Raw genomic sequence first — 26,505 nt, 5'->3', positions numbered from 1 at the left:
TACGTCTACCAGGGAACGTGGCTTCCTACTCCCTTCTGCTCCCTTGTTTACTAATTTCTGTGTTAGAACAAAAATCTGGATGGATTTGTTGATTTATGTTGTGAATCATGAATAAACGGATGTAAAACCATAAAGGTCAGAGTATGTGTGACTGCATAGATGTCTTAGGGATTACTCTGTTTTCTCCACACGCCCCTGGTTTTTGTTTATCCTTGCCATCCTTACAGTAATAGCATCTTTAGAGTATTTTGCTTATATTGAGATACATTTTATGTGCACTCAGTCATTTTCAAGCACTTGAATGTGTCGTTGCTTTAACGTTTGTCACCTGTTATTATCGGTGCTTTCGGCCTTACGGAATAGACTAAGGTGAAAGGTGAATTTCAGCCAATATGGTGGTGCCTTTTTCTTTCTCCTTCGTTGATGACTGTTAACTTTTAGTTTTACTTTGTTAGTTTCGCTTTATTCTAATTATTCAAGATATATGTAGCTATACCCCTTATAGTAAAGGTCTAAATACATTTCCTTGGTTATTTTCCTTACTTGGATTTTTTTTTCTCCTTTGTTTCCGGCTTACAGGCCATCGAAGACGGCAATTTGGAAGAAATGGAAGAGGAGGTACGGCTTAAGAAGAGAAAAAGGCGAAGAAATGTGGATAAAGATCCCGTGAAGGAAGATGTGGAAAAAGCAAAGAAAAGAAGAGGCCGCCCTCCGGCTGAGAAGTTGTCACCAAATCCCCCCAAACTAACAAAGCAGATGAACGCCATCATCGATACTGTGATAAACTACAAAGACAGGTGAGCATCTGGCTCGTTCTTTCCACCAAGTCCTTGGGTGCTGGGACTTGAGAGGATGTGCACTTGGGTTATGGGGTTCTTTCTAATTTGCATTTTGTAGCCTTGTCTTAGAAGGTGGAAGCTGCCTTGTACCTTGTGGAACAGCTTCTATTGCTGTCTTGTAGGATGGTTCTCAGTGTGTTGTTTAAAATGGTGGGAAATGAGATTAGGCAACTTTTTAAAGAAGCCTAATCCAGAAAATGATTCTTCAAGAGCTTTGAGGAGTGAGGTGTTGGGATGATGAGATGAAATTTTATTATTATTATTTTATTATTATTATTATTACTATTACTATTATTATTATTATTTGAGATTGACTTGTAAGGAAAAAAGAATTGCAGTCATATTTAAGCTACATCTTTTATGTCAAGGACCCTGTCCAAAACCAGATACTTCAACAGAAGGATTGGGCTTCCCTTCCTCTGAATACTTGGAGTGTTGAGCATTTCTGTCTGCTGTGGTCTCTCTTCTATTTCTGCTATATGTACTCAGAGTGATATTTCAGCAAATCCACCCCTTTCTCGTGGACTTTTTGGGTGTGACCAATAAGAAGGTGGTTCTGAACACAGGCAAGACCACTTTAAACAACGAGTGATTATTTGGAAACTGAGGCCAAGACTCTTGAATTTATCGGTCAAATCTATTAACTAGCCTGATTTCATTGAGTTGATTTTGAGTTTCTTGCTTTGATTTCCATTTGATGTAATGATATTTTCATCCATTGCAACGATATTTTCCTTTGGAAGCCATCTCTTGTTTCCACAAGAAGCAGATAGGAATCAGATATTTCTGCTCTCTGAACTGTGTGATCATAGAAATCAACTGTTAGAGACCATGAGTTTTCACCAGGAATTCCTATGGTCCCATACACCCCCTGAACGGAAAGTGGGCAGCTGCATTTCAACTTGGGATTTTCCTCACAGCTTTGATGTATTCCATGGCAGGGAGGAAGAAATTGTTCGAAAGATTAAGTGGCAGGAAAAGTAGAAACTTTCCACCAGGAATTTCTCTCTTAAGCCTTTCTAACCCATGTGATATTTTCCAAACCAGTGGTGGGAACAGGAGGAGGAAGGTTCATTGAGGGGTCAGAATTTCTTGTGTCTCTTGACCCATCAAGACTTGTAGCTCTGGTACTTACTAGCTTTGTTATTTCCTTTTTGAAAAAAAAAAATGAAGGAAGGAAGGGGGAGAGAGAGAGAGAGAGAGAGAGAGAGAGAGAGAGAGAGAGAGAGAGAGAGAGAGAGAGAGAGAGACACCAAGGGCAACCCCCTCCTCCTGAGTGTGGAAGTGTGGATCAGCTTCTCACTGACAATCCACAGAGGGGAAACTGGACAAGTCCAGTCTTGGTTTGGAGTAAACATGATATTTGTGTGTGTGTGTGTGTGTGTGTGTGTGTGTGTGTGTGTGTGTGTGTGTAAACCAAGAATTAGTAACTGAAGTTTCTAGTCACCCCCAGTTCTACCTGTTTCGGTCCCACAGGGAGAAGCTGAATCATTACACTTCATATCAGCCTCTTGTGTTAGGAAATTGCAACTAAGTAGCCAATGTCACTGTGCGCTGCTTCTGACTTTTTTTTTTTTTTTTTTTTTTTTTTTTTTTGCCTTTGGGTCAGGAGAGCATGACATCTGTTTCTCTGACCAGGTGTGTCCTGGTCTTTGGCAGGCCTTTGATGATCTCATTCCTTGCTGTTCAATCTGAATCTGGGTCTGTTGGAAAACAGAGTGGGGCTCAGAGAGCCTGTGGGGGTTTAAAAGCAGGCCCTTTGAATCGTGACTGTTATTTCAGCTTCCTTAATCGGTGGAAGGGTCAGCACCTAGTGGGTCTCGATTGTTTTATTTGGCTTTATAATGTTGGAGGGGGACTTGTAATGTTTCTATTTCTTGACTCCCCCTTTGGAAAAACTTAAAACTCTGGCAGCATTCTGCCAGACTTTCCCCCAGGGGTAGCTCAACAGGAGGGAAGAAATGGTGGTTCTCTTTACCTGACACCTCACAGGTGGTCTCTGGCTTCTGCCATCCCTACCACCAATGTAGAGTATGAGCTACTGGTTGTTGACAGGCTTCGGGTAGCTCCTTTACATTGCCTACTGGCTACATTTGTGTCAGCCTGGTGTCCATAACCACCACAGACTTCCTCAGAGCCCTTCCCCAAATACAGAGCTGTGGGGACAGAACAAGTTTCCTTGCCTGGGGAAACAGAGCCCAGGGGCTCACTGTACAACCTCCTCCTTTCTTGCTTATGCTCAGCTGCTTGTTCAGATCTGGTGTTCACTTACTTACCTCCCCGACCCTTGCCTGTGCACACAGTGAAATCATTCCTGCCCCAGCCTGCAGAATTGTTGTCCCAGGCAGTTAATATAACCCCAGATTCCTTAAATAGTTTAATGATTAATAATCAAACTTGGAGACTGTTTACAGTTAATCAAGCAGGTGAAGGGACCTTTGAGCACAATGAAGAAAGTGTCCTTGCTGATACTGGTTTCCATGGTTTTAGTTCCAGAAACAGAAAATGCAGTTTCACCGGAACTGACTAGTGAGCATGTCTTTAGTTGTACTTGTAGGCAAAGGATATTTAAATATTTTAGCACACAGGTACTGAGTGGCGCTTCCTCTTCCTGGCTTTATTTATTTATTTATTTATTTGCTTATTGAGCTCTCCCTAAAAAGCACCCTCCTAAGACTCATTCTGTTCCTGCGTTTTTAGGTACTTTCTGGAGATCATGTGCCAAATTTCCCACCGCTGCATGTTCCATGTATATTTCATGTTAGTGACCCTCTAGAAAAAGCAGTGGAATCTATTTATATTTTGTATTTCTCTTACCCAACTTGGTTCTCAAGTAGGAGGCGCTCCAATTAGGAGGGCCTTAATTAGATACAGTGTGGTATTTTTGGTTTACTTTAGGAAAAAAAAATGCTACTGGAAAACTGTACATCTTGCTGTGTTGAGGTTTCTTCTGCATCAGCGTCAGTGGCTAATGTGGTAGCTCAGTCTACTTAAGGAAGAGGTGCCACCTGGATGGAACCCCGTCTAACATGCCCATCCAGTGTGAGGACGGTTCCCACGGCTGTGTCGCTGGGCAGGATTTACATGAGACCTCCAACTGTATTTAACGGGTATATAAGAAGAATTAGTTAGCCCTCAGGAGCAGTTGTTTAAAAGCCCTTGCCCAATTCGGAGACCGATGTGGCTTGATATTTTCATAAAGACTTAAGATAAGCTCTGTCTATTTATCGCTTTATATTTGAAAGCGTGATGGTTTTAAAATGTGACCTCTGGGAGCTGATGACTTTGTGTGAGTCACGAACGGATGGCCGTTAGGGAGGACAGGGCTATGGCTACTGGTTCCTACCATGTTATTCGTGTCCCAAACAAGCCACACTTTGTTTTGACTTCGTGGACATGTTTTGTCTTCTGATTCTTCTGAAGGCTTTCAGCTACTGTCTCACCATCCATAACATTTAACCCGAGGCCTTCTGTTTGTAAAGGGTTCCTCTTTCATTGTACCTTCACTCTTTAAAATCGCCATGAGGAACCATGGCGAACAGGTGGAGACTGACCCAGATGAGCTCTTCCAGGTCTCAGGAAAAGGCTCCTCGAGACAGCCTTAAAGGCAGAGGTTCTGGGCTTTGGCTCTGCCTGGTCTAGTGTCGTATGACTCAGGTGCAGCAGCCCTGGTGACAGAAAGTCCTCCAGTCTACAGATGTATCCCACATCAGTGCACGGTTTCTGGGACTTCCTGACACTGTCTTCAATATGGTTATTCTTTTCTCCACTGAATCCTTCCCACTGACTTTTAGCTATTCCACAAACTAGTCAGAGAATGCATCCAGTCTAATTTTAAGAGATGTCCTTTGAATGTAGTTATAAACTGGTATCTTGAGCCCAGGGCCATCTTCTTCAGGTAGAAGCATCCCCCTTTGTTGTCTAAGTGACACTTAGACCCTCCTTAGGCACATTCTGCTCTAGTACTGCCCATTTGAACCATGCCTCCAAGAATTCCTGAGTTGCTCCAGGGATATGGGGTAGTTCCATTGTTTATTCTGGACACCAGAGCTCTATGCATGTGGATCAAGGGTCACTTTGCTTTCTCCAGCATCCTTGACACAGAGACATCTGATGTCAGACACATGACATATACCACACATATCTTTTGTTAAGAGCTGCTAAGTTTAGACGTGATGTAAGTAAGCTGTCCTATTCAAGCATTGGATACCGATGGCCCCCAGCTTTGTGCAGCCCCACTGAGAACACTGTCTGTTCTCATCATTGATCTTATTTGTTTCTTATTCTTCAAACAAGCATTTGCTCATCTTCCGGGGGTTTTTTTCAAAGCCCAAGATGTGTCAGAAACCATTGCTGAAATGTTTGTAAAGGACCCAAGACAGGGCTCTGTGACATGCCCTGGGCATCAGCGCAGGTTGATGTGAATCTGTTGACCAGTAAGTAGTTCTTGAGGTTGGTTCTGTGTTGTTGAACTCACAGGGCCAAGCCCTCATGTCACCTGAGCTCATATGTCCCTTCTCAAGGTCACCAAGGAAGACGAAAACCCGACTACACCTCGTTTGTAGCCTTTTCCCATCTATCAACCTAGAAACCCTGCTGAACAAGTGAGATGAGGTTGGCCTGCCTGCCTGCCATGGCTTTTTCAGGGACACCCCCTGCTAGTCCTTAATGATACTATTTATCTTTGCTAAGTAGCACCCCCAGCCTCTGGGTAATTTAGTCTAAGTTCTCAACAAGGGTCAACAACATTGCCTAACAACATTGGGTTTCATTTCTCATTTCAAAACAGGGACATTTGCTGCTCTCTAGCCCCCGCCTCCATTTCCACTGTCTGGTTTCCTACGCACCATTGGCAGAAGCAATCTATACTCTTTCAGGATGTAATTAGTTTACCACTGGTCACTTGAACTCATTTGAAGCACCTTGATATGTTCTTTAAAGAAAAAAAAATCAAGTCTTCTATCGGGAGCTTCTGTTGTGTTTATTGCACTTTGCTTTTCAAATCTGTGCTCTCCTTCCTGAGGAGTCTGGAAACAGTGGGCTGTGACCTGCACAGATGCTAACCAGTCGTAGGGCGGCACAAGGATTTCCAGTTTGAGGCTAGGCCAGGCAACGTATTGAGATCCTCTCTCAAACAAACAACCAAATAAACAAACAACAACAAAGTGAATGGAAAACCTCAAGAGTCTGGAAGCCAAATGTGCATTTATACACTGGCTGAAAAACAAACAAACAAACAAAAGAAAACACCTTGCTTCTTCACTATATATGTGGTTTAAGGATGAATGATGTGCAGCAGTTGGGAAGGCGGGAGGTTCTGCTCGGCCAGTCTGATCAGTGGCTATAGTGCAGGAGGCGGGGCAGGGTTGGTAGCCGTGGGATTCTTCCTCTCTGCACTTTATTGCTCCCACCTTTATAATTTTAGTAAGTCCTTAGTGATACTCTGGATGGTTCGGGCAGTACTTGATCTGAATTTAGTGATGTTGGTGTTGTGGAAATCATTTACCCATCCTGGAAAAACTCGCTGTGCTGTCTCAAGTCCAAGCATTGCACCACTAAATCTAGCCACAGAGCCCTCACAGGTCTCTCCCCAGCCTCCTCTCCTCTGCACCGTGCAGGAAAGACAGGGCTGTGCTGATCACACAGGATAGGCGGAGCTGGGGAAGGTGGACCACGAGAGCTTTTGTACAGCAGAATGCACACATGCTGTCTGCTTTTGATTTCTGAAGAAAACGCGTCATCATGACACTTTTCTGGGGGTTTCGGGGAGAGAGAGCCGGGAGGTATTCTTTTTACACAATAACCCTTTTGAAAGGATATGGCAAGTTCTAAACCCAATAGTAATTGCCCTTGTTTAATCCCTACATAGACTAGAAAGTCATTTGTAACATTCCTTAGTTCATGTTGGGTCAAGCCACAATTTTTAAAGAGCCACTTTTAACTAGTCAGTTCCCAGAAGGGCTGGACTCTTGTCCAGAGATATTGTTTTCTCTTAAGATTTTCTGTCCCAGCGCTTTTCTTAAAACTTCACTGAGCTATCTCCTGGGTCAGATCTTGCTGTTAACAGCTCTCTAGGCTTCTATCCTGGGGATGGCTCACACCACCATGCCTACCGCCGTCTGAAACACAACTATAGAGTATGTGTGCAAACTCAAATCTTTGGCATAACTTAAACATCCACTGTGGTCTGTTTCTTTGTATCTTTCCCCAAGCCAGCCAGATTCCTAACCTCTATCAGAACAACTGGAATTTGTCCATTAAGAGAGGAGATCTGTTAGAGTCTCTTGTTTAGTACCTGGCTCCTCTGTTAGATTGCAGCCTTTGCCGCTCTCAGAACGGAGAACTAGAGCTGACTTTCTCTGAACTGCTTATAGTAGTAGGTTTTATAAATTGCCCAGGGTGGGGTAGTAGGTTTTATAAATTGCCTTCCCGGGCTCCTCTTCTGCTGCTGCTAGGCCTTCTGAGAGGACCGTGGTCGGTTTTGGCTTCTGTATCAACAGACTCGGTCGCAAAAGTCTTCCCATCTACACCGCTTCTAAAGCCCCTCCCCACACATGGGTTTGTTAAGGCAAACCTCCTTTTGAGTTCTCACACACTGCCTGCATGAGACCCTGTGACCCCTGGTCTAGAGTAGCTGCCAGTTGTGTGGGAGTCTAGTCTCTCGTCCCTTCCTGTCTCGCCTTCTTTCTGAAGCACGTATCTGATCATGTCTTCCTGTTCATTAAAAGATTCCAGACCCCCGGTTTAGGAAGAGTAGGTTCCCATGATCTGAACCTAGCATCTTTAAAGTTATGTTTTCTTCACCTGGCCCTCCCCGTTCTCACTTGGATTTCAGATGTTCTGGTTACTGCTGTGTATTTAGAGTTTTTCATGCACATTCTTACCTCTGCTGTGCGGTATATGCTCATCCTGTTCAATTGCCTCCTGCCCTGGACCAAGCAGGCAGGGGCAGTGCAGAGGCCAAGTTTGCCAAGGGAGACTGCTGGTTTGGTCTAGAGCATCAGCTGCATGGGATGGAGAGCTGCCCAGAGCGCTGCCAACCTGATTGTCCCTTCATGGCCACCACACAAAAGGTCACCTATGTGTCCGTATCCAAAATTGTCACTGTAACCCTCAGACAGTGGCTCAAACTCATTCCCAGCCAAGAGTACTTTTATTCAGTGATCTACGGAAAATGAGAGGTCAGGGAAGAAAAGCTCAGCTGGTGACTAGAAGCCAGACCTGCTACTGCACAGAAACTGTGCTTGTGGCAGGTGTTGTGAGCAAACCACCTTCCCAAGCTCATAGTCAGGAGTTGTCTGGGCATCGTCCCTACCATACTAATGAGCAGCCAGATTAAAGTCGCATCACCTTCCTTCTGAAGATCTTACACACACACACACACACACACACACACACACACACATACCTAACATGCTTTTCATTCTCCACTGCCTCTAGAACCACAAGTGGGATATTTCTAGAGGGAAATGGGACAGGAGAGCTGGGAGAGCAGGGAGACTTGCAGGAAAGGCCCAGAGATGCTAGGAAGCCATGCCCTGAGCCCACCACCACCACCATTTTGGAGAAACGTGTATCACTATAGAATGATACCTTGTGTGATCTCCCAGCCACCCAGGCTGAGAGGAAGGAGCTGGGCTGGGAGGAGGACACAGGTCTTCTGACTCTAGTGTTCTTTCTACTCTACTGCAGGTGTAACGTGGAGAAGGTGCCCTGTAATTCTCAGTTGGAAATAGAAGGAAACAGGTCAGGATCTGCCTTGTATTCCCTTGTCTCTAAATACAGGTATCCTTTGGTACTCAAAGCAAGCCGATGCATAGACTTGGTCTTTGGGAACAAATGTACCTAGTCACCACTCCCCTGCCCCCAGTCAGCTCTACTGGGAATGGGGTTTTGCAGGTACACATACTCTTAAATTATCCTGCCACGCTTTTGAGGTTTTTTGTGTGGTGTGCTCACCTGGAAGAGCCCACCTGTACGTGCATGTTTTTCAAAGGTGGCAGAAGCCTGGGCAGCCTGCAGCACCTCAGAGGTAGGTCCCTGCCACCTCTGTCCCTTCTGGCCTTCATCCTGATATGTGTCCTGTGGCCCTCGTAACTCTGTGCTGCCCAGGCTTTAAAGTTTAATGTCAAAAGCTCCAGGAGACCTGATGTTTGTGACATGAAGTGAGGACATGTGTATACTGCTATTTGTCCTGGACTTGATTGCAATGGGCATGGGGAAGAGGGCAGGTGCTTCTTGCATTTGCTCCTGCATGTGCTGGACTGGATTTCAGGGTGTGACCTATGAGCCTTCCATTACAGTGAGTCCTAAGCTTCCTCCACCAACTGTCTGTCTAACTTCCATGTGCCTCTGCCTCGGCTGGGTGGCTGTCAGAAGGTCACTTTCCCTAGAGATGCTAGGCTTGGATGGTGGTGCTTGATTGGCAATGGATGGGGGCTGTGCTGAGACAAATGTTACCCATGTATGGAGTGTGGTACTTTCCTCCCTTTTGATCACGCTCAGTTTTTGAAATTTGTCACTGTAGTGCTTTGCCTCCTAGCTTCCAGTTTTGTCAAGTGATCCGGTAATGTTGTCTATACCTTAACCTTAACCCTAACCCTAACTCTAACCCAATCAGTCCAGGGTCTAATCTAGGGCCAGAAGGAAAAGAACTGAGGTTGTATCCCATATTTCAGAATGAACATATCTCAACTTGCAGCCTTCATTCTTTTAATGTAAGGACTTAAAATATGTGTCTGTAGAGATAAAACCCAGGCAAGATTGTTGGTTCTCAGTACCATATGGGCATGAGCATCTATGGAAGGAAGTGTGGGTAAATAGACTGCTTCTAGAGGCCATGTGTTCTTTGTACATCTAGACTACCCTGTCCAAAGAAAGGGGAGCCACCCTGGAGTGAAGCAGAGGAGCAGACCCAGAGAGCTGTGAGCTCCAAAGGAAGGAGCCTGAGTGTGACCTCTAGAACCCCAGTCTCCAAGACAGTGTCCCCATGTCCTTGTCCAAGCCTGGAAAGCACGCCCCCTACAGTGCCTGATGAACTCTGCCAGTTATGCTCTGTTTCTGTCATTTCAAGAAAGGATTCTTGAAACACCACTGACTCTGTAAGATTAGGCTGTTTACATAGCACAGTGACCTGTGTAGACTTGGGAAAGAAGCCCCGTGGTCTAAAAGGTACCCAGCCTCCAAAGCACTCATGGGTCTGAGTTCCTGTTCTCTTTGTTCCTCCCCGTCTCCTCCTTCAAAGCAGCCACATGACCATGAAAAAGTGGATTAATGACTTTAGAGGCTACTGAAAACCCCCATGTCATGCCTGGGCTTTCTGAGGATCTGAACAGTGCAGAATATAACTGTATGCAGTTAGGACCTAGATAAGTCCATTTTCACTAAATACAGTTTAAGCAGTCATTTCCAGAGGTTAGTAGAGGCTTGGTACTTGCTTCCTTGGGGGTTCTTTGGAGCTGCTGTCATCTGTATTAGAGTCCCCCTTCTTAACTTTTTCCCTAAGCCTGAGCTGTGTGACATTCCAGAGCCACATTTTGACAAATTAACCCTTCCATCAGAGCAATTCAAAAATCCCTTCTTGCCATTCAAAAGCCCAGGATTTTCTGTGTCTGTCTCTGTATAAGTACTGAAAATGGAAAAAGAGAAAGGGAAAAACAGAAAAAGTAAAATGGGTTGCCTTATGCACTGTTGGAAGGATCTAAACAGTGCAGATACCTGCCGTGAGTGGTGGTGGAGGAGGGACAAGAGCAGGAAAGCCCAGGCTTGTGGGTGACAGAGATTGGGGTGGGGTGAGCATGAGGGGTTAGGCTGGACAGACCTAGAGTCCTCAGTGTGGCCATGAGCTCTATGCAAGGGATCGTGGATAAATAGACTGCCTCTGGAGCCCATGTGTCCTTGGACATCTAGGGTACCCCGTCTAAAGAAAGGGGAGCCGTCTCCAGATGAAGCAGAGGAGCAGACACAGAATGCTGTGAGCTCCTAAGTGAGGTACTGGGGCATGCTCTTTAAGAATTCCGATCTCTGTGTCCTTGCAGTTGTTCCTCCCAGTGTTGAGGACACACCCGAGTTCCTGCAGAGAGGGTGCAGTGACCAGTGTGCGGTGTCTGTCACAGGTGGCTGATTGGCTGTTACCCACAGCTTGCTGTGCTCGTGAGGAAAGCAGGGCCAAGAGAGGACTGTAGGCCATGTTACAGGTTCATGTTGGGAGCGAAGGAAGAGTGTCCGAGGGGTGTGGAGATATAGAATGAGGGGTTGCTGGAGGTGAAGGGGGAAACATCCTTCTGATAAGGCAGCACGCATGCTCAGAATGTCTCATGGATTTGGGCAGACTGAATCTGAGGTGGGATTCTCTTGGCTCTGTTTCCTGCATGGTGAGTGAAGGGAAGGTTCAGTGCCATTTATAGGAACACAGGTGAAAGGGCAGTGAGGTATACATGGGGTGGCATGTGTAGAAGTATGCATTTCTGCAAACATGTACATGTATGTAGTAATCCAGTCCCACAGACTCCACACCAGGACACTTAAGTTCTCTCCGTGGCTGTTAACAGCCATTGATGTCATGAGTATGTCATTAGTATTGACTGCTCTTTCAGTACCAGACAAGAGATTGGTTTAGACAAAGCCTATTTTTAGCATCCCTGGCATTAGGCATCTGTATTTCTTTAAGTGGAGGCGGAAGGTTGCTAGAATGGCTCTCATGCCCAGGCCCCTTGGCATCCAGAGGCTTCGTGGACTGCAGAAGAGTCACCATGAAGCTGTGCTGCAGCTCGGTGGATGCAGTCAGACAAAATTCAGGGTCTAGGTATCTGAGAAGTTCCTTGTTCTCTGTCAGATACTTTGGGCCTCACACTGTACTGCCAAGTTGGTCTCATGGACTAGCAGGTTAGTGAGGTCATAGCTTGGTATTTTGTCTGAGAGAAAGGCTCCTACAGAAGGACTTTCCCCATTCATCTTCTAGCTTCCTTAGAGATATCCAGTCCAGATAGAGAACTGGGGGGTGGGGCGGGAGGGGGTTATGCCTGTGAAGTCAACAGTCTAATTTATCTTAGCCCAGTGTTCCCCAAATGCATTTGTTTAGTCAACCATCTTTCCAGTAAACACTGTTTAGTGTTTTCTTTGCTATGGCACACTCTCTGAGCAATGTCAAGTTAGAGCTCTGGCACCACACTTAGAATGTGTGTGGGGAAATGTGGGCTTCAGGGTCTTACTTCATTTACCCATAGTACAAATACCGTGATTTAAGCATTGCTGGGGCAGGCTGCTGTGACTCCTGGTCATGACTGGTATAGTGCTGTCACCCAGTTATACTCATGTACTACATGGGTGAACAAGGAAAGCCCATCTGCTCAGGTTTTTGTCTTGTCTGTAACCTGAGACAAGCTCCTTAACTGAGAAAATGCCTCTATATAATTGGCTGTGGGCAAGCCTGTGTGATGGGTTTTTTGATTGTTGAGTGATATGGAGGGCCCATCCAACTATGGTTAGTTAAAGAAAGCAAGCTGAGCAAGCCAGTAAGTAGCATTTTCCCATGGCCTCTGCTTCAGGTCCTGTCTCTAGGTTCCTACCCTGGCTTCCCTCAGTGAGGCCAGAGAGGTGTAAGATGGTCAGATGAAACGAAACGTGCTTTGGTCATGGTGCTCTGTTACAGCAATAGAAGAGAGCCAACTAAGACAGCTACCCCTAGCTTCCAGTATTGCTCTGGCCCTATAGTCCTCTTGCTGTCAGGCTCCAAGCCTTCATGAATGACAGACACCTCAGGAAGGGGAAGGAGCCCCCACTGGAAGTACAACATATCCTTGTATAGGAGTGACACTGTCTTCAAACTCAATTCCATGACCATTTTGGTCAAAAATGAATAGGTATTGAGAATTGTAGATATTCGATTTTTACATACATAAGTTCTTTGTGCTTGTGAGAAGAATCTGTCTTACTCCAGAGCTTAACAAACTGGCTACTATAGGAAAGGGCCCTCAAGAGCACACCACAACCCACCATAAGCAAAACAGCACCTGGGCCTTGGACTCCTCAGACAATGAAACTGGGCTTCACTTGCTTCGAGAAGGTTTGTGCCACAAATCTACCAAAAGCCTTGAAGCATTTTTACCATACAGAAGAGAAGACACAGTCCAGGATTAAAGGACAGAATACTCAGAAAGGGAGGGTCAGTCCATCCTTATACCGTGAAAGGACAACATCTCAGGTTTCCAAGAGGAAGTGATGAAAGCCCAGGAGGTGGCAGGCCTGGGAGTGGCAAGCCATTTAGCTGTGGCGCCTGACAGAGGTAGGTGAGAATTCATACCTTTTCTTGCTATTCTGAAATGTCAAGTAAGGAATAAAAAGAAGTGTAAGAAACTAGATGGCCTTTGTCGATATTTCTAAAAGTCAAGTGATAGAAAGTAAGTCTATGAAAAATGTCTCTAGATCCCTGTCAAGAAAATAAAAGAGCCAGATGTATGGCCCGAGCCTGTGATTGGCTGACTTGGAGGCTGATGCAGGGGGATTGGGAGCTGATGGCCATAGACAATATAAAGGGAAGAAAGAAAATCCTTGGAAACAAATGTTCTTTTCTCCAAGTGTCTCTGATAATGGGAGATGCTCTAAGACTATTCTAAAGAACTATGTAAGATGTGCTGTCCCTTCCTAAGGTTACGCTTACTATCTTAGGGAAAATTTCCTGTAATTATTCTCTGTGATCCGTTTGTGCTTTCTTTACTGGTCACATTTAAAGGAGTGGGTAGTGAACCACGCTGTTCATTCGATAGAAATCAAAGCTAGCCATGTGACACATACATTTTTTTTTTTAAAGAGAAAGTAAAATTTGAATCTTGACCAGCAGCACATTTTCAAGCAAGGTAGCCTAATCAAAGTGTTGATACCCACTTTGTGGGTGACCTGGTTCAGAGCTGCATTGGAGTATAAATCTTGGTGCAGAGCATGTTACTGTAAATGAAAAGTTATCTCATAGCTTCTCTGATCTCTTTCTCCTATGCTTGTTTCAAAGCTTTTGAGGTGGGCCAAGGTTAGAATTTTATATCCTCTGGATGGCTGTTTGTAGCAGCCTCCTCTTCCCCTACACAGCTTTTGGCTCCCTAGCATCCCATTTCTGGACTATCTATGATGGTAAACATCTTGGCCATTTGATATAAATTATTGTAAGTTATCCTGTGATGACCATCTTGATATGTATTTTTTAAATATTTTATATATTTTGTATGTTCACATATGTGTACATGCTGTGGCACGTGAAGGTCAGAGGGTAGCTTATGGGAATTGGTTCTTTCCTTCTACCCTATGGGTTCTGGGTATGGAATTTAGGTCATTGGGCCGGGTGATCTGTATCTTTAGTGTTGCCCCATCTCTCTGGCACCTACTTAATCTTTATCTTTGTTTCTGCCCAGAGGAGACAATAATAACTAGAACCATGGCTCAGGGTGCCACCATTCCTGAACTGTGTGTGAGGTCAGGTGGCAGTCCAGAGGGAGGGTTTGGCTTCTCTATCATGGCAGCCATCTGTTTCCTGATAGCTGAGGGACACGGTGTAGATATCTGTGCTCTTTTCTTGAAATGCCGGGCAGTTTCAAAGGCTACCCACCCAATTATACCATAAACAAAATTAACCTTATCCCAAGCCATGAGAGCCTGGGAAGTCAGAGTCAAGTATCAGCCATTGCTCGGTGATTGCAAAGCCCAAACAACAGACCTGTCTATGACTGTAGACTGCTCACGGCTCCTGTTTCACACGTGGCTCAGAATGCCAGTGTTTCTTAGATAACTGGGGGGCAGGTGTGATCATGAAGGAATCTATCAGTGGGGGGTATGAAGCTTCTTCAGGAACCTGATCTGGGGAGAATGTGGCATTTTCTCATCTTCTGAGATGCCATTCTGGTTTCTAGGTTTTCTTCCCAAATTACTTCCTGTATAGTATACCTTCAGGACTGCAGTAGGCAACTTTCCTATACTATTCTTCAACCCTACATGGGTGTTCTAACTCATAACTTTATTTTCTTATGAAGTAAGCCACAGTTTTATGTTCATTGTTTGCCACCAACAAGACTTATTTTGGCTTCAGGTAGTCAGTCATATCTTACCCACAGCTATTATAATCAACTGATCAACTACACTGGGTGGCAAAGAAAATAATAGTTGTTAGAGCTTTTGCCTTGGAAGCTCATATTTCAGGGCTTGACCCTCAGAACTGCATGAACCACGTAGGTGCATGAATCCTTGTATTTCAGAGGATAAGAAGTTCAAGGTCAGCTTCAGCTGTTTTAAAGGATGGCATTTCTAGTCAAGTTAGGCTAAAGCATGTTTCCTGTGGTAGCTAACCGAGATAAAGCTGGTATGTATATGTTGTATAAAGCCTCCATCTAGAGTCAGCATGAAAGATGGAGGGGCATCACCTTGTGGACCATATATAGGTTATGGTGATAAACTAGTTTCCAGATGAACGGTAACAAATTTAGATCTCAGTAATGTGTGCATGTACATCTTGCAGGCAGGGTTGGCAAGTCCCCATTTATGGGCGGAGCACAGTACTTCTCTTCATGTTCATGACGCAGCCGTCATAACCCTGTGTCCGTTCACACTGGTAGACAGAAAAGGGCTTGCCAGCTGCCCCTGTAAGCCCTGCATCTTTGTAGTCACACATCACAGTATGTGTGGATGTAAAAATGAATGTAAAAGCTGTCTGTGGACGCTGGGGGGGGGGGGCGGGGGGAGGTGCTGCTGCTTTTGCTACAGGAAGTAGTACACTTCAATAATTTATACTTCGGTCTTACACTGTATAAAAATAACATAATGAAAAAATACCCAGGGTAGGATAAAGGCTCCAACAGAGCCAGACCACCTTCTCCAAACAATTCTATAATTATCCATTATTCAAGTGACTTCCTTTTCTATCCATTTGTGTAAATCTATACTTTTGGGGGGGGCTTAGGTTAACTTTGTTGCAATCCTTTAGCAAGTGTTCTGCTACCCTCATGCATTTTATAGGTCCTTAAATGTAACTTTAATGTTTTTTGATCTTTATTTTTAATGATGGTTCTTAAATGCTTTAACCTCCCTTGTAGCCCACCACCCTCCAGAGGGAGTGGAAAAGAAAGGATACGGGGGAAGTGGACCTGCTTAGAAAGGTTCTTTGGAGCAACTTGGTGGTTCAGTTTGCAGGTCAGCAGGCAGCGACAGCTCAGTTCACTTGAAAATACTTCACAGACACACCAGCAGTCTAGTTCAGTAGAGTCAGGTTGGCAGCAGTGGTGACCTAGCTGTGCCTCTCTCAGGGAAGTGAAGATTAGTGAAGATGTGAGACCCGCAAGCATAGAACAGCTAGCTGTACTAGCAAGCCTAGCTCCCTCTCCATCACATCATCAAGTACTCCAAACATCACGTGTCCTCCATGGGCCTTGCCTCAGCACATGCATCCAATCAGCCAGAGCCCTTAGAGTTCTGATAAATGGAATTCAACTACGAAATGTAAGGTGGACCGATACATGCATGTTGTTAGCAAAGGGGTGTGCGTGGCAATTTTTGTTTGCTTGCCCAGACTAAATTTCCAGTTCACAGGCTAAGAATCTTAAAGTTTAAGTGAATTTTTGCTTAACTCATTGGATCTAGGTCAGCCCCAGCTGCCTAACCCTTGATCTCCCCTTCCTGGGTTGCCATGACCAATTGCCTTGGCAAGGATGACAGCAAAGATTTGACTATAGAAAACATTGGTGTCTTGTGGGAAGAAGAGAAAAATTGGGAATAAGTGAGGCACATTACGTTAAATACAATCAATATTCAGGAGGCTGCCGTCCATTCTTATAGAAGATGGGTCTGGATTGTGGGAGGATCATAAAGTGTTTGAGGGGGGTGGATTTCAACCAGAACTAATTTACACCTAGAATCGTAGCCCTCCACACGCTGCGGAGAGAGGATGCAATGGCTTTGGCCATCTGTGGATTATAGAGTAGACCGACCCTGTCTCGCCACCTCCAGCACCAGATATAAGAAATATTTTTTCAGTCATATACATGAGGATGATTCAAAGGAAAAGAGGCAACTCTGCCGACCTGACAAAGGATCAGTAGAACAACTAGGTTAGAAGGCCACACCCTAGAGGGCTTGGTGGCTAGCCCAAGGATGGATGGAAAAGCAGAAGCAGCTAGATGGCTAGAAGACAACTTCTTAAGTGGCTTCCAGGTCACCCTCGTGCATCTTTCTCTTTTTATTGGGGTTCAGGGATAATGGGTGGCAGAGAAAACAGCAAGGAACGTTTGGACCAGTTTTTAAAATAGCATAAGATGTATTTGTTCGCATTTTATAGCACCAAGTCTGAGAACACTTAGCCCCTCTCTTAGGACTTGTCTCTCCAGTGGACCCAGGGCCTGCGGGCTTGCCGGGAGAGAGGGGGCAGGCACTGGTGACTTTCTTGGCTTTTCCCTCTCTTGTAGTTCTGATGTATTCTTAGGTCTACTCCACAGTGTCTGATTCTCGCTTCCCCAGGGGCACAGGTAGAATTGGGAGTCCTTCCATCACAGGTGTACAGAGTGAAGATGTGCTTGTAGTCTGTCAATAGAAAAATGATACCATCTATTGGGACCATGGGAAATGACACTGAAGATGTCACTGAGGGTCAGGTATTAAAGCCAGGGCTGCAGGAAGGTCTGCCATGAGGATTGGTGCCAGCTTATGAAAACACTCGAAGAAAACACTTACAGGAACAGAAAAATTAACACACAGAGAGACTTCTTTTTGGTACCATTAAGATGTTCTTTTTTTTTTTTCAAAGAAGGTAAAATATGAGTTTATAAATTTCAGCGGTAGGAATGCACATCAGTGGTTGTGGCCCTGTGTTAGAACTGATTATAAACAGGGAAATGTGCCATTTACAGTGTGACACAAATTACAGACCTACAAACACATCTCAGTCTGCAAGGGTTGGGGGGGAAAGAGTACACCTTGGTTTTCACCACAGTGATCCAAGAATCTAATTTCCTAGCATTTCTAGTAGTCTTGTTTTTAAACCTCTTGTGTCTGTTCCCAATTTTAGTATTCATGAGGCTCATCTAAGCATTAAAAAAAAAAAACAGTGACCCACCATAGGGGGAAAAACTTGCCCATCCTTAAACTGAGGATTGTTGGTTAATTTATGCAGGCCCCTTTGCACTTCAGCTTTTCCCCCACTGGTTGCTAGGCAACCACTTGAGTTAGTGCGCATGCCTCTTTTATGATAACTGTCATTATGATTATTTTTTAATTATACAACTGGGACTGTGGATTAAAACGGCACATTGTCACTCATGTCTTCCTGCTGCCTCTGAGCATCCCAGAATGCTGGTGCAGCCACCTTCCAAAATTTACATGCTGGGGGGGGGGGGGGGATTCAGGATTATCTTTTGATGTTTCTGGCCGCACAAAGGAACTAGAGATGCCATCATCAGGGCAGTAGGAGTTTTGTGGGATCGTGAACCTCAGTTGTCCTTTGTACCTTTAACCGAGCCTGCTTCCAGCATTAAGTTGATGTGGACCACTCCTTGCTCTGCAGCCCGCTCTCCCAAATGACAAACGGCTAAAGCATCTCTCTACTAAACCTGCTCTCAATAAACCTGCCATGCACTGGGGGAGGGCACAGCTCAGATCCGAGAAACATGCACATTAGCAATTGTTCTCATTTTTCCAAATTGCTCCACACACATAAGTGCATTTGGGGGGAGGGGAAGGGGCTCGGGCAAGGGACAAGGGGAGGGGCCCGTGGCATGTAGAAACACTGAAGGGATCCTGGGAGCACACAGCAGCTTCGAATTAGCATTATTCTGTATATTTTAACATTTTCCAAATACACAGTGAATTTGAAGACAAAAGCAACAAGGGAGTCTTGTCTATGTGCTTTCTTTTAACCAACTCTGTTTTTCATTTAAAATGGGACTTGGGGCTCAATAAGTTATTTTAAATATTTCTGTCATGATGAAATGAGATTAGCTCCTGACGGGGAATCCACAGGGTACTTGCCACATTGTGTGTCTGTGACAGAGGCGGGGGACATGATTGTGCTCTCATGTGATAGAAGTCGGCACACGGGGCATCAGCCTCCCGAGCGGTGGTGGGGTTTTCCTCCACTCCCAGAGCCCCCATGCTTGTGTGCATGGGGCCTCCTTTGCTTTTTTGACAGTCTCTGAAATGACCCCCTCGCCGAGGAGCGCTTCACCTGCTTTGTTTCTGTTTGTCTTCCCCATCCCACAGTTCAGGGCGACAGCTCAGTGAAGTCTTCATTCAGTTACCTTCCAGGAAAGAGTTACCAGAATACTATGAATTAATTAGGAAGCCAGTGGATTTCAAAAAGATAAAGGTAGATACTCTGTTCACTGTTATTCTTCGAGTACACAAAGGAGAATGCATGGATGCTCTGGAAGTGATTCTAGGTGGGGCTGGGGTAGTGGCCTCCTGGTTGCTAACCACTGACCTACACAAGGCTTGCCCCAGGAAAGGCGGGGCCGGGATGGCATCCATTCTTCCTGTGCATGTTATTTGATCATTGCAAGCTCAGATGACACACACTGCATGTTGCTGAGAACCTCCCTGTCCCTCCATTGCCATTCCTTTCCCGTTCTGTGCACCTTCCTCCCCGTCCTGAAGAACACTGGTGGGAGGGTTGCTCTGGCCAGTTGCCCCGCCCTTGGGTTGTGTAGCCCCACTCAGCCAACAAGGCTGAATTTTATGAAGACAAAGGGGAACGTGGGCTTCCTTAAACAAGTAAGGACTGTGACATATCCCTCTTCTGTCATCAGGAACGAATCCGTAATCATAAGTACCGGAGCCTGGGAGACCTGGAGAAAGATGTCATGCTTCTTTGTCACAATGCACAGACATTCAACTTGGAAGGATCCCAGGTATGTGTCAGGTTGTCTGAGAAGTGTACAACCTTAACCATGCTTAGGTTCTTGGAAGTGAAGTATTTCCTTTCCACTTTTTTTTTTCCTGTATAGTTGCTTCCTCCCCAGCAGAACACTGAAAAGCAGTGCGAATAAAGGGTGGGATTGTGCCATAGCTGGTAGGCTTTTATTCGCACTTCCTCGGAGGCTTGCTTCCCCATTAGAGGAGGAACTCAAGGAAGCCATGGAAGGAGATGTTAAAGGCTAGGTACCATCTCTCCACCAGCAGAGACTCTCTTCGATGCCATTACCTCGTACCAGGAGTTCAAAGCACAGCCATTTAAAATAGAATGAAGAGGCTTTTTAAAGTCATTGTAAATAACTGCGAATCTGTGAACATAAGGAGGCAAACACTGCCTCTTTAGTAACAGCTCAGTACCACTTACCTATGACGGGAACCCATTTCTGTCTTCCTGTTTGTCCTTCTGGCCGGTGGTTGCCGTGTCCAACACAAGGGAAGCCACAGGACAGGTCACATTGTGCAGAGATGCTGCATGGGCATGAATTTGAGCAGAGGTCCACATCCACAGCCAGGACTGACTGATGCCTCTCCACCGCCACCTAGGCCTCCTGCCTTTCTCCTCTGCACCTGTGGCTTACCCCTGGCCAGCACGCCGCCTCATTGTCCTCACTGCTGTCCCCAGTGTTTGTCACAGGCTACCCTACCACTTCCCTGAATGTGCCGGCCAACTTACTTTTTTTTTTTTTTTTTTTTTTTTTGAGACAGGGTTTCTCTGTGTAGCCCTGGCTGTCCTAGAACTTTCTCTGTAGACCACACTGACCTTGAATTCACAGAGATCTGCCTCCCGAATGGTGGGATTTAAAGTGTGTGCCACCACTGCCTGGCTGGTGTGGGTCCCCTTTACAGCAAAGGAATTCAGTTCCAGAGAGCAACGGCTGTTCATTTATACTTTGCTTTTGAATGTTAGGCCTGTAACATTCTTCCCCCCACCCTGGTTCCTATAGCCACCCTTGGACTTTCTATGAGTTTGATGACATTAGCGGATCACTTAGTGTCCCTGTCTTAGCGACTGGCTTCCTAGGGTTCTTCTGTGTTATAGCAGGTGAGGAAGGTCCTTCTTCCCAAAGGCTGAATCCTAGGCCTGAACCTGCCATGTTTTCTTCAGTCACCACCTGTCTACAGACCTTTGGGTTCCTTAGCTCTTGGCTGAGGCACATCTTAGGAACATGGGTGTGTGGAGGAAATTTATTTCCTCAAGACTCTGCTTGTAATTATTTTGATTACGTACCCAGAAGTGAGATTGCTGGATCATACAGTGGTTCCATCTTAATTCCCCGAGGACCACGACTGTGGTTAGACTTCCTGTTCCTCTCTCACTACAGCATGGGGCTGTGCAGGGGTAGACACATGAGCTGCATGCGTGTTAAGTGGCTGTTGGCTGCACTGAAGTTCAGCGATGGGGAACAGCTGTGGAAAGGGTTCCTTTGCCACTGTATTGCCATGGTATTTAAGAGAACAGCTTAAATAAGGGTGCTTTAAAATACTGATTTGGGCTGGGATATGGTGCTGCTCACTTTTATTCTCAGCACTCAGGAGACAGAGGCAGGTGGTTCTGAGTTTGAGGCCAACCTGGGCTACAGAGTGAGTTCCATGATAGCAAGAGCTATTATTCACAGAAACTTGCCCCCCCAAACAAACCCCAAAACAACATATACACACACATACACATATATTATATATATATATATACATACATACATACATACATACATACACACACACACACACACATACACATATATTATATATATATATACATACATACATACATACATACATACATACACACACACACACACACACACACACATATAAAACCACTCTGCCTCTCAAAAACTAAAGGCCTGTTCTGCCACTACACTCAGCCTCAACACATTCTTTAATTTTATTTCGGTGTCTTTGATCTTCCTGTGAGTATCTTTGTGCCTCTATTCAGATTTCGCTGTTTTGCCTCTGGGTTTTTATAAAAGTAAATGGTAGCCTGGTGAGTTGGTTCAGTGTTTAAAGCACTTGCCAAACAAGTATGAGGACCAGTTCAGACTCCCAGAATCTGGGATGGGTTTAGGGTCCTGCCTGGACAGTTAATATAAAGAGTGGTTGAGGAACATTCCTGTCATGACATGCATAGCCACACACATGAACACATATGATACACGGGGGAAAGAAAGCCAGTGGTGGCATCTCTTAAACTAAATGTGTGTGTTCGTGTGCATGTGTGTGTGCGTGTTGACTAAGAAGGCGCACACAGTTGTGGGTTTGCCGGACACAGCCTTTGGATGTTAACAGCTGACACTTTGGCCCTTTAGATATATGAAGACTCCATAGTCCTACAGTCAGTGTTTAAGAGCGCTCGGCAGAAAATTGCCAAAGAAGAAGAGAGTGAGGAGGAAAGCAATGAAGAGGAGGAAGAAGATGAAGAAGAGGAGTCAGAGTCAGAGGGTTAGTCTCCTGCACCTGGCCCTCCCACAGACACTGAAGTCCTTCTACTTGCCCTGCTTACGCCCAGTCTTCTCAGCTGTTAAAGCACACTGGCCATGGAGCACAGGACCGCCATGTTGCCTTTGGATGTTAGGATAACACTTGCACGCACACCTGTCACCCCATAACACTGCTGTGACATCTACAGGGCTTGAAGATGGTGGACTGCTCGCTCCATCCCAGTGTTTCTTGATCCGTGAGGCCCCATCCCCTGCATGTTCAACAAGTTCCCCCAGGGCTTACTTGGGCCCATGTCTCACTAAGACAGGCACTGATTTTCAAAACTAATTGTCAAACTGATCTTAGGACACCCACTAATGTGGGTCTGCATAGAGATGTGATTTTACAAACATCATTTGGTTTATTGCTAATTCCTTGCTTAGTCTAGGTGAAAAAATGGTATAACCCCATAATCTATAGGACTTGGAGAAGTATGTTTCAGTTTTCTGATATGTTGTAGTGCACGTTTCCACATTTAACAGATCCCAAAACATTAACAAATGTATTAAAATGTCTTAATATTACTGTTTCAAATGAGGCCATTTCCTTACATTTCTCCCAAGAGACTGAAAGTCTCAGCTCATGTATTCGTTCTGTAGTGATCAAATCTTCCACCCCCAGCTGAGATCTACAGACATTGGGGAAATTGCCTTGTATTGTAGACCCACCTTCTCATGACTTATTCTTAAACAGTTGGAGTCAAAATAGTGGGCTTCCTAACCCAGAAGTTCCTTAGGAGACATGGAACTTTGCCCTCTTCTGAGGAAGAGCAGACATGGCTGTAGTCTTCCTGACAGTGCACTTGACAGATAGCATTAGAATGTCCCATGTGGCTGATACCACTGTAACCCCACCAACGTCTGCCAACATGGCTTTACAGTGGCTTTCTTTGTTGTTGTACCCATCACTGGGAGACTGGTTAGATCAATTATAGAGTAGATTGTGCATGGGAACTTTTCGGGGTTGGAAAGAAGCTACACATATGAGTTGATACATACGGCTGTCTCTCACATGTAAGTAAGAAGCAAGACATAGATGGGGCATGCCTGAAGATTTTTGTAACAACTAGATAAAGCTTCAGGTGTCTCTGCATGTATGTGTGTCTATACATATTTGAATTCTTGGTAGGATAGAACATAGAATATTTGCAGGTATGAACTATATGCTTTCTTCTGGAAATAATCAGTAGAGAGGCATGAAGTGGGGTAAAGGACACATGTCATTTTTGCTTGCCATTTCGTTTCTATACATTAAAAATACTACTCAAACTACTTGAGTTTTTTTATTTTATTAGTTTATTTACAGCCCAAATGCTGCCCCCCACTGCCTGTCTCTCTCTCGCCGAGTCCCTCTGACATCTCACTTCTTGAATTTTTAAATTAAATAATGTACACACAATGAAATTATCCTTTTTTAAACCCTTTATAAGATTAGGTAATAGTTAATGTAAATTTTTAATTTGATAACTGCCCCGCTGAGCCAGAAAAAGGATCCCCCCCCCCACCCCAGCCCCAAGGTCCTGTGACTGCCACTCACCTTCCAAAGACATGCTTGCACTTGGAGCGGGAGCTAACTAACCCAGTAGGGTGAACTGGCTGCTGTTGAGAGTCTCCAGCACTGGGGGAAGTTGGGTTTGCTATCCACGTGTGGGATAATAATAATTTGACTGACTTTGAGTCCTCACTGGGGACTCTTTTGTTTCTGTTCTAGCAAAATCTGTGAAGGTGAAAATCAAACTGAATAAAAAGGAAGAGAAAGGCCGGGACACAGGGAAGGGCAAAAAAAGGCCAAATCGAGGCAAAGCCAAACCTGTTGTGAGCGATTTTGACAGCGATGAGGAACAGGATGAGAACGTGAGTGTGTAGACCTGGGCAGTGCTCACAGGTCCTCTTGGGGTATACTGTCCTTGCTGAGGCCGAGAGGGAGGAAGCCTGCTCAGGTGGCCATGTTGAAGACAGGAACAGAGGGAAATTTAGAAAATCTAAAACCGTGTGTGTCACTGTGGAAATGAAAAGCTCTCCATTTGAATTCTCTTTTTGAATCTTCTAGTGCACGTACATGCAAATACAGTTTTCTTCATGGCTGGTTAATATTTTATATCTCTCCTACCCAGCTTGCTGTGAGTGCATAGCCGTTCAGATAAAGAAGTAATGGTTAGAGGGGGAAAAGGAAAGTATTGTCATGGCAGAGTTTTTGGCTTCGGTGCCTGAGATTAAAATCCTTGAGGCTTTGTTTTTATCAGGGAAATTTTAAGAAGTATTTTATCAAACCAGCACCTTCAGATCTGAGGAATCCTTAATGTTTATATTAGCATGGACACATAGATATCACTTGGGTCCAGGGTCCTCAGCAGGTCCTGAGGGAGTGAATGGAGGGGGAAGGCAGGGGCTGAGTTCAGATGTCAGGGGCTTCCTCAGTCTAGCACTGTTGACCCTGTCTGTCTGGAAAAATAGACAGTTGGCCATTCCCATCCCTTAACTCACTTCCCACAGCTGCTCAGCTCCTCAGACACAGTCACCCCTACACAGCTTTTATTCTAGAAAGACCATTTTCCCTTTTAGTACATGAGTGCATTTGACTTTCCTTTAACACTTGGCTACTCTGGTGCCATTAGAACCGGCTTGCTATACTCCAGTTACTTCTGGAACACCATGTTTTCTTGAGATGACTTACCGGTGAGCAGACAGTCGATGCATGATCTTTTTCTTGTTGTGGGACGGGTTTCCAAAGCTCAGATAAAGGTAGAAATGGTTAGCCACATACTTCAGAAATCTCAGGGGCAGACAGCAAGGGCAGCTGGCAGGGATCGCCTTGGGCTTGCCAGTGCAGCAGTCCCCATTTGGGCACGAGGGTGCCTGTGCCTCTGCAGCATCTGTCTTTCCACGGAACAGAGCGTGGTGCATTTAGTCTGTCCACCGCTTTCTTTTAGGAACAGTCAGAAGCAAGTGGAACTGACGACGAGTGAACAGCCTGGGCACGAGCCTCCCGCAGCGGCAGAACCGAATGCTCTCCCCCTCTCCTTCCTCCCCAGTGAGCTCACTTGCCACTTGGGCACACTGGGTTATTTCTCCGTCCTCATTGTCATCTAGAACTAGCTTTAGGGTAGTGCCAGACAAACGTATGATATCATGGTGTAAAAAAAGAAATGTGCGAGTGCGCGCGCACACACACACACACACACACACACACACACACACACACACACACGGATATTTGTAACATATTGTGACCAAATGGGCCTCAAAGATTCAAAGATTAAAAACAAAAAGCTTTTGATGTAAAAGATGTGGGTTGATAGTATATTTCTACAGGTGGGTCGAGTTTGGTAGCAGTTTGATGTGCTCGGTTCCATCATCTGTCCTGATGAGAAGATTTTTATCTTCTGTAGTGCTGATGGCCAGGGGGAACCATTAAAAGCCACTGGTTATTTTATTTTTCATCAGGCAATTTTCAAGATTTCCATTTGTTTCATTCAGTATTGTTGTTGTTGTTGGGTTTGTTTTTTTACACTGTGGTACATATAAGCAACTTTACTAGTTACAAATGTACAGTAGTTAGATATCACCTACATATACATTTTTTCCATTTTACGCTCTATGATCTGAAGAACAAAAAGAAAAGCTTTTTGACTTGTATAAGATTTATGTCTACTGTAAACATTGCTAAATTTTCATTTGTTCTCGTTTTATTGCCAATGCTATTGAGTATTACAGTGTCTAGAGTATCCTGGATGGCTTCTTTTGTCCACCCGATCTCCTGTGTTACCAATGTGTATGGTCTCCTTCTCCCTAAAGTGTACTTAATCTTTGCTTTCTTTGCACAATGTCTTTGGTTGCAAGTCATAAGCCTGAGGCAAATAAAATTCCAGTAATTTCCAAGAATGTGGTGTTGGTACTTTCCCAATAAACCGATAACTAACCTTGACTCTGTCACTCTTCTTTTTTGAACTCTAGGACAGTAAAGCTGAGGGTGTGATGCAGCAGCTGTCTGAGGCAGAGAAGGACCTTATTATACAGGTCACACTGTGGGGGGGGTGGCATCTCCAGAAATGAACTAAGTACATTTTAAAGGCAAGAGACCATTGCTTTTCTGACTCAAAGAGGGGCTGCTGCCAGTCAAGCTTTGTCTCCTGGCTTAAATTTCATTCATTAGTCAGAAAAATCTATAAAGGTAGGTAATGTGGAGACAAGCTCAGTCACTACTCATATGCGAAAAAAGAAGTTTGCGCAGTGCCCCCTGCTTTACTAAGCCA

The 26,505-nt window shown here is 44.9% G+C and overlaps 1 protein-coding gene across 5 annotated transcripts in view; it reads left to right on the top strand.

Annotated features, from left to right (window-relative positions):
• The window catches only part of SMARCA2 (SWI/SNF related BAF chromatin remodeling complex subunit ATPase 2), a 164,805-nt gene extending 138,628 nt beyond the window's left edge, over positions 1-26,177 (top strand). For 3 of the 5 annotated variants that reach the window (XM_080912453.1, XM_080912454.1, XM_080912452.1), the window contains exons 28-34: positions 580-797; positions 8,532-8,585; positions 19,065-19,170; positions 19,610-19,711; positions 22,082-22,214; positions 23,964-24,106; positions 25,183-26,177. In XM_080912453.1, coding sequence (XP_080768579.1) covers positions 580-797; positions 8,532-8,585; positions 19,065-19,170; positions 19,610-19,711; positions 22,082-22,214; positions 23,964-24,106; positions 25,183-25,218 — 792 coding nt within the window. In that variant the 3' untranslated portion in view covers positions 25,219-26,177. The remainder of the gene's footprint in view (positions 1-579; positions 798-8,531; positions 8,586-19,064; positions 19,171-19,609; positions 19,712-22,081; positions 22,215-23,963; positions 24,107-25,182) is intronic. The other 2 variants (XM_080912455.1, XM_080912456.1) reach the window with 1 other exon arrangement.
• Positions 26,178-26,505: the final 328 nt, after the last annotated feature.

This window comes from Micromys minutus (assembly GCF_963924665.1).
Source record: "Micromys minutus genome assembly, chromosome: 2".
Classification (NCBI taxonomy): Eukaryota; Metazoa; Chordata; class Mammalia; order Rodentia; family Muridae; genus Micromys; species Micromys minutus.
This window is presented reverse-complemented; position numbering and strand designations above follow the sequence as displayed.